This window comes from Benincasa hispida, chromosome 11 (assembly GCF_009727055.1).
Source record: "Benincasa hispida cultivar B227 chromosome 11, ASM972705v1, whole genome shotgun sequence".
In the NCBI taxonomy this organism is placed as follows: domain Eukaryota; kingdom Viridiplantae; phylum Streptophyta; class Magnoliopsida; order Cucurbitales; family Cucurbitaceae; genus Benincasa; species Benincasa hispida.
Genome location: NC_052359.1, coordinates 33,005,014 through 33,013,689, shown reverse-complemented (window position 1 = coordinate 33,013,689; position 8,676 = coordinate 33,005,014). Strand labels below are relative to the sequence as shown.

Genomic DNA, 8,676 nt, shown 5'->3' with positions numbered 1-8,676 from the left:
GGTCAGTTACATAAGAAAGAATTTACTAATTCTCTATAGTTACAGAAAATAGAGAATTTTCTCCCTTAAGGGCTGGTTTCGAGGTTTGAATAATGTGGGCTACATTCTCTCTTGGCCCGAGAAGGGTTAGGTTATAGTTGGACTATAACTTATTATTTATTAGAGGGGTTAGTGGTACTTAAGGAGTTAGATATAACTATAGGGGAAAACGGTAATTTTGGCCTAGTTGTACTTACGAGCAATTTGTGAAGGGTGGATGCACTGTTGATTGGTTATATCCAATGGACATAAAAATATATCTATAATGCGAATAATGCAACTGTCAGTTTTTAGTGGAGTGACCAATAGTTAATGAAAGTTGATTAATTTAATCAAATAGTTTGATTAATTAATCAAGTACCATTGGAGCTTCAAATTATAGGTCTATAAGGTCCCCTCGTTAGCTCATTTGGGATATGTGAGAATCGAATTAATTTTGATTAATTTGAATTGTTCAAATTAACAAAAGAAAAATTATTATATTAGATATAATTATGAGATATAATATAATGTATATGATACATTATAATATAAAGACTTATTTGAGAGAAAAGTAATTATTTGAATACGATTCAAATATTAATATGAATTTGATCCATATTAAATATTGTTGATTAAATGAGAGAATGCGTTTTGTGTGTGAGTGTGTATATATATTAATAAAAGAAAAATTAGTTCTTTTGTTTAATTTAATGTTTTTTAATTAAAAATTTGGTTTTAAATAACTTTTTCTCTTCATATTCTTTCATTATTTGACATATGGAAAATGAATGAATTTGTTAATTTATGTATATTTATTAATTAAATAAAAATTAATTTTTTTGTTTAATTAAATATTTTTTTAATTAGAGATTTTGTTTTAAATAATATTTTCTCTTTATATTTTCTCAGTAATTGGCATATGGAAGATGAATTGATTTGTTCTTTCATTTTCCTCTTGTCCACTTATAAATACATCTAAAGTGTGTAGATTTTGGTGTGCCTATGATATTGTCTTGCTCTCTCAAATTATTTCCTTCAAATCCTTAAAACTAAAATTGAGTAGTCCTTTCTTTTATGACTTTACAAGAAAAAGACGTCTTCTTTTCAAAAATAGGTTTTAACTCTTTGTTAGAAAAATTTTAAAATTCTAAATGCTTATTTGTCTCATTTACTTCCTTGTTTGTTGAAAAGAGAGATGTGAATCAAATTTTTGTGTAAGCAAAATGAACATATAAACAATTTGAATGAGTTCTTTGAATATACAATGAATGTTCATATTTTGATTGATTGTATGCATATTTCTAGTTTTGACTTGCTCGAGACGACCAAGAGTTGAGTTGGGGGTGTTTTTGATAGGTCTTTAAGAAAGATATATTTTTTTACGTTAATTCCCTCAAAATTGTATTATTTGTTTGCTTTTAATACTCATTTTGTAGGTAAAATAGTCCTGAGAGCGATTAGGAGTCATTTCAAGAATTTGGGCAAAAAAGGATTGAGAATAATTAAGAAGTTAACAAAGTTGAAGAAAGTCAGAGTAAATACCAAAATTCCATCAGACCCAATGTTATGACCCTTCCAGAAGGGTCAAGCAACGTTTGAAGATAGAAAGCATCCATCTATTGTAAAACAGGACAGCGTTGCAACGCTCCGGAGTTTGACGGGATTATCCGTGCATGTGCGCGCCTTGCGCAACCCAACGTAAAGACCCTAGCCCAACGCTTCTTGGCCTTTTTACGATTTAGCATTGCAATGCTAGCCTCAAAGTCGCGACACTAAACCTGCAACTATAAAACGTTTTCTTTCATTTTCAGCAAAAAGTGAGGCAAAATTCTTCATGGAGTCCGAAGTTTCTCTTTTCACCAGTTCCACTCCTTAGTAACTTTGTCTCTAATTCGTTAGATTTTCATTTCTTTCTTTGATTGTAAACATTGTAATGGAATTCTTCATAGATTTATCTATTGATTTGTGAAGTAATTGTCAATCTTGTTTCTAAGGTTTCAAGAATTCTTGCAATCTTCTTGAGTTTTCTACTTTTCTTTATAAACTGCATTATGAAATTATGGATTCTTGAATCGGTTTTAAATTCCAAAAGCATGTTTAGTGATTTTTGTCTTTTAAGCATGTTAAGCCAAGACTCTTAGTTTTGCTATAATCTTGATTGGATGTGTTGCTAGGATGTAGTCTAGCTAAGGTCTACCAAGTGGCAATGGTTAATTTTGTATTTGATGGCTATTCCTAGAATATATAAATTGCTAGATTCAAGAACAAATTTGGTTAATCGAATATGACTATCTTGACAATTGATCGACACAAGTGAATTCTCAACTTAATGCATATGTTTTCTATTCTATATGGATGCTTTCGAACCCAATAGAACTAGAGGCATATAGGTTGATTAAGGTTAGACCTTTCCAACTTTAATCAATAGTTAAAACGCTCTCTTGATTGGATTTCGCTAGCTATCCACCTTTGTAGAGGTTAGACTAGTCAAGTCAAGCGAGTAGTTGTGTGCATAATTCGTTTGCATGACTAATTTGTAAAAAACGATGATTGGGATTACATTGAATGTCTAGCTTGAACTAGAAATAAGATTGAACCACTTTTGTTTACAATTATCTTTTAACCTTTGATTTCCAAGTTTGTTTCTTGTTTTATCAAAACCCCATTTTTATTGCTTTCATAGTTGAACTTAGCTTAAGAAAAGATTAAACAAGCTTTCCCTGTGGATCGACCCCGTGCTTGCCGCTTATGCTACTTGTTAGTATAAGATGTAGGTTTGGTGATTTATAAATATTTTTGTTTCAGTGAGATTCAAACTAACGACATCGATTCGAGCCCGAACACCACTTATAAATACACCTAAAGTGAGAGATTTTGGTGTGCCTGTGATATTGCCTTATTCTCTCAAACTATTTCCTTCAAATTCTTTCTCCAAATTAATCTTGAAGCCCACAACTCTCAATTATTCTCTACCCCGAGAATAACATGATTTTTGCGTGGTGGTGTTCGATCGATTGTTGCATTTTTAAGATCAAAATGTTCGTTTCGTTCGGGTTTCGAAGAGGAATTGAGAAGAGATTAGTCTTCAAGGGTATTTGACTTTTGAATCTCTTTTTCCTATTTAATTTCTATACAAATATATGCTTAATAGATCTTGTATATCTTGTTTTCATCATTTATATTTTCTGTATGTTATGTAAAATTAAAATTAGGACACGATCATTTCCGCAACTGGTACTCGCTTATCCTTTTAACTTCTTCCCATCTCTTTCACCTTTCTCTTCCCTTTTCGGTTTGGAGGGCAGTTGACCGACACCAATGATGCCTCACGAGGGGATGGTTGGTTCACGCTAGGTTTTGAACCAATAGAATTAACTCTCGTTGTTGGAACAGGAGTTGGTGCAGGATTTTGTGGAGATAGTTCTTATGTGGTGCTCGCCTTCCCTTCTACCAATGCTGGTTCGTCTGCTGATTCATCACCTTCATCAACCATTAGGGGCTTCAGTGTTGTCTCTCGGGTGTTAGTGCTCGATTGGTCAAAATTGTATGTCCATGCGTCTGATGGGTGTCAAAGAAGTTGGTCTTAGACGAATCGTCATCCTCTCTGGTTGACTCCTTCAACGTAGCCCTAATTGTAGATATTTGAATAGTTAATTGAAGTCAACTGCAATATAAAACGAAGTAAAAAGTGGACTTTAATGGCAGAAAATGTTCTACTTATGGATGGGTGATGGAATAAATTGCCCCAGGAACCCTAAAAAATGGAAGTCTAAAGTTGAAGATTGACGAAGTGAAGATAAGTGGTCTCAAACAATCAACAAGTTATTTGAAATGGTCCTCAATGGGTGTGTTATCGAACAGAAAACATTTTGTGAGGGTAGTTTAGTTTTTTTAATTTTACCTTTCAATTAATGATGTAAAATAAAGTGCCTCAATCACAATGACACTACTTTTGAAAAAAATTGATAAGTAAATACCAACAAATACAATAAAATCATACTATCTTTCTAGCTCATATTGATGGTCCAATTGGTATCAACCCAGATTACACCATTTTTCATTCACCCGACGTAAACGTGGCCTTAAATCAATTTGATAATTTCAAACTTGATTTTAATTTTTTTACCAAAAATAAATATTTTTGACCCTCTAACTCAAACATAGTCAATTCATCTTTAGCTTCTCGACCTATGTAACTTAATCAGTATACAACATCTCTAGAATGATACAATCAAGACTTGAAGACCCCAACAAGTGGTCCAAAATATAAAAAATGAATAAATTTTAAAGCTAAAACAATTACTTAAAAATTGTATACGTCACAACATAGCAAACTTAAAATCCAACAATCAAAATAGATTTTTTTTAAAAAAATTAAATTGCAAAGATGATCGATCAAATTTCATACTTCAAAAGAGAGAGTATATTCTATTACGGTTGTGTTAATCAACAGTGACATATCTAGAATTTTATGTAGGAGATCATGATTAATTCATATACTAATTGACATATAATTAGTGACATATCCAAAATTTCATGTTAGAGACATAACTTCATATAAGATTAAAATTTTAGCCCATTAAAGTCTATATTTATGTGATATATAGTTCTTGAACTTTAAAATATATAAATTAGATCAGTAACATCTCAATTGTATGTCTAATATGTAGTACTAAACATTTCTTTAAAAAAATAATTCCATAAGGCTCTAACTCCTATCACTAGTTTACAAAGTACCATCACCTTACCACTAAGCAACCTCCTTACTTGTGTCTTGTAGGTGCAGGCATCACAATTTATTCCATATTCAAATACATATTTTTTTTATATTTAATAAAAACGATATAGATGTAAAATGACACGATGTGAGGGAGGCACGTGCCCCTGACACTTTTCATACATCCGTGCCTACTAACCAAAATTGAATTTTGCCATAATATATATTTTCCTCAAACAATACCTAAAATATAAATTATATATATATTTTACAAAGGTATTGAATTAAATATGTAGAGTGGGGGAATTGAACCTCTAACTTCAAGATTGATGATACAAGTACTATGTCAATTGAGTTATGCTCATATTCGTCACATCAGAGATATTCTCCTAAGTCCTAAAATCCAAATTAAATATCAAGTCGGAATATTCCTAAATTATCATAATATATATGTATATATATATATAAATAGTGTTTTTTAGGTCAGTCAATTCAGTCATTATNATTTAATAATTTTAAAATTTCACGTCGTGTCGGGACAACTCGCACACATTTATTGCGTTCTTTCGGCGGACTGTAAACGTCGTCGTTCTCTTTTTCGTCTTCTTCTCCGGACGGCTCGCTGTTCCGCAGGCTCCGGCTCCGCATTCTTCTTCTACGGTTCATAAATTTCAGGGAAGAAGAAGAATCTAAATCAAAGGTTCAAAACGAGGGGTCATCGCCAAAAGGGTTCGTGATTCTTGTTTTTTTTTTTTTTTTTTGACATTATTTCTAATTGAGAATGACTTCATTAAAAAAAAAAGAAGAGGTTGGATCTCCACCGGTCATTAATTATTATGGCGGACAAGAACAGGAGAGCCTCTCCGCCATTCGACCAATTATGGCATCCCATTTTCCCTTGATTTCATCACTCGATTTCTTTTTTAGTTTTTCTATTTATTTTTCTATCAATGGTGTTTCCCTTTTGAGATGTGTGTGAAATATGGTTGCGATTGGGGGAATTTCGTTGCCGGGTTTTCTGCCGCCATCGCTCCATCACCAATCCTTTTCGCCGTCGGCGATTGGGTTCGCGAGGTTTCCAGATAGGATTAGCTTCAGATCGTCGGTGGTTTGGCGGGATGGGGTTGAGAAGAAGGATTCGAGGGTGGTGATTGTTAATGGGAAGGTCGATGGTTTGGGTAAGAGTGAATGCGAGACTGAGTTTGATACTACCTTGGGCAATGGACATGCTGGGAACTCGGGTATTGCTTCAATTTTTATGTCTTTTGATATAATCTTGATTCAGGGACTTTGATTTTGGTTGAATCGGAATATCTGTTATTTTTTGCTTCTTGAGATTCTTAACGTAATGTAAGATGTGGGACCTTCCCTTTGAAACATCTCATTGAAATTGCCGGTGTTTTGGTTGTCTAGTTTGATTCATTAGATAGTGGAAATAAGATAATTGGAAGAGCAAGAACCTTTTTGTTTGTATTTATGCAGATATTAGTTATATTGTCATTGACATTTTCATAATTTGTCTACAAATTTACAATTTGACGTTGAAACTCTTTGATTTATTGGAATGCTGATTTAATTGCAGAATGTTTGAATTGTTTCTATGTTGGCATAGGCTTATATTGTGGTGTCTTATTTTTTTCTTCATGGTGTGAGTTTATCTTCTGTAGTTTAAGCTATATAGATTACTAAGATGCTTTTCAATCAGGAAAAAATCATGGAGTGTTATCCACAGTAGGAAATTCTACCAATATCAAGTGGCATGAATGTTCAGTTGGAAAGAATGAAAAACAGAGCCTTCTCAAACAGAAAGGTTGTGTCATATGGATCACAGGTCTCAGTGGCTCAGGTTTGTCATTTAACCTTTTCCTTTTGCTTTTACAGCTTAATGGTTATTAAATTTTTATGTAATAATCATGGTTTAGAGAATCTATAGTTTAGATTGTCTTCAAATGAACAGGTTTGGATAATAGACCAAACCCAACCATGAAATATTTGAATATGATTTTTCAGGTCATTTTTTAAATGATTTTGTGAAAAGGATAGCAAAAAATTTGGCCTGAAATATTTAAGTTGGGTTTGGGACATTTTGGACCCGGCCCAATTTTTCTAAATATGCTTAGCTAACTTGCAGGGAAGAGCACTGTGGCCTGTGCCTTGAGTCAAAGCTTATACAAAATGGGAAAGTTGGCGTATATTCTTGATGGGGACAATGTCAGGCATGGGTTGAATCGTGACCTCGGTTTTAAAGCAGAAGATCGTGCTGAGAATATAAGGAGGGTCGGTAAGTTCGGTTCATTTACAACACTTTGGATTGGGCTGTTCATGATTGCTAATTATACCTCTTCCATAAATTAGGTGAGGTTGCAAAACTGTTTGCAGATGCTGGAGTTATTTGCATTGCTAGTTTGATATCCCCATATCGAAGGGATCGAGACGCCTGTCGTGCCATTTTGCCTGATGGATACTTTATCGAGGTATCTCTTCATTTTATGCATACTATAGATTTTGAGCAGGGTTCTTACCTTGCATCTGAAATGTATATGACAAAAAATGTGCTAAAAATATATAGGTGTTCATGGATGTTCCTCTTGAAGTTTGTGAAGCTAGAGATGCAAAAGGACTGTATAAGCTTGCACGGGCAGGGAAGATCAAAGGTCACTGCAACTTGTTAACATCTTTCTTAGATTTACTTGGTGATCTTGTTAATTCTCACTTTTTTTTTGGTGTGATTGGAGCATTACTTTAATCTTATTTTAGCCCCTAACTTTGACAACCTAAATTTTGACTTGAAGATATTGTCGAATGGACTTAAGTTAACTGTACATGCTCAGAATCATCGTAATTCGTCTATCAACTGAACAAAGTCATATTCTTGCAGGCTTTACTGGTATCGATGATCCATATGAAGTACCATTGAATTGTGAGGTAATTCCAAATTCTGGAGGAAAATGAAAACATCTCTTTAAACATTCTTGCAAAGATCAATGCTTCTACTACATTGAAAGTAAATGTTTTTGCAGTATATGTTGATGGTTAGTTATGAATATAACTGGTTGTGTTATGAATGAGACATTGTTTTTGAATCTGATTGGGAGACCCTTTTGAACTTTTTGGGTTTTCAGATATTACTGAAACACAATGGAGGTTCCCCAAGTGAGATGGCAGGGAAAGTACTGAGTTACCTAGAGCAGAAGGGCTTCCTGCAGGCTTAACTCAAACTTTATGCGAAAAGGGGCTTTTAACAACTGAAGTTTTGGTTGAAATTTTTATTCTATTTTAGAGCAAATCCACTTAACTTGCTTTTGGCTTTGTTTATTTGTTTTGTGACATCTAATTTGCTTCTTCTTTGTCCACTTCTTTTCTGGATACAGATAGGAATGAAGGTTTGGTGTAGAATGTTGTCTGAAAAAGGTTGATCTGTATAATGTAATATAGAGTTGTTTGAAACAGGGTTCAATGTTTTATACAAAAAGTATATCAGATATTTTTGATGAAACCATAAGTTAATCTCAATCTCTCTCTTTTGTATGCATACAAAAAGAGGGCATCATATCTACTCACTTTCGTACTATTTTTTTTCGATGTCGAAGATTCAAATTTCCACAATTCTATTTGTTGTCTTGTGCATAAGAGTAGACTAGTGAGTGTGTGGAGAGACCAATTAGAGAGTGTAGAGATTAGTGGTAATTACTAAAATGTGCATATAAAAGAGACCTAAAAGGAACTGGTGGAGAGGAGTTAGTGGATGATATCTATGTGTAAAGAAAAAGATTAGTGAGAGAAAAGTGTGTGTAAAGAGTAATTTACAAAAGAAAATGATTTTTACAATTTTCTATTGTATGACCGGTATATATACATTGACAAGTACCGTAGAAAAAGTAATAAAAAAATTATTTAGGTTTTGTTTGATAATTATGAAATTTTTTATTTTGAAGTTT

The 8,676-nt window shown here is 33.1% G+C and overlaps 1 protein-coding gene across 1 annotated transcript; it reads left to right on the top strand.

Moving 5' to 3' along the window:
• Positions 1 to 5,558: 5,558 nt before the first annotated feature.
• On the top strand, positions 5,559 to 8,251 carry LOC120089983 (adenylyl-sulfate kinase 3-like). The gene is made up of 7 exons (XM_039047438.1): positions 5,559 to 5,979; positions 6,444 to 6,584; positions 6,870 to 7,019; positions 7,094 to 7,212; positions 7,308 to 7,392; positions 7,617 to 7,663; positions 7,861 to 8,251. Exons 1-7 carry the CDS (start codon positions 5,721 to 5,723, stop codon positions 7,948 to 7,950), a joined length of 891 nt encoding a protein of 296 aa, XP_038903366.1. The 5' UTR covers positions 5,559 to 5,720; the 3' UTR covers positions 7,951 to 8,251.
• The last annotated feature ends 425 nt before the right edge of the window (positions 8,252 to 8,676 follow it).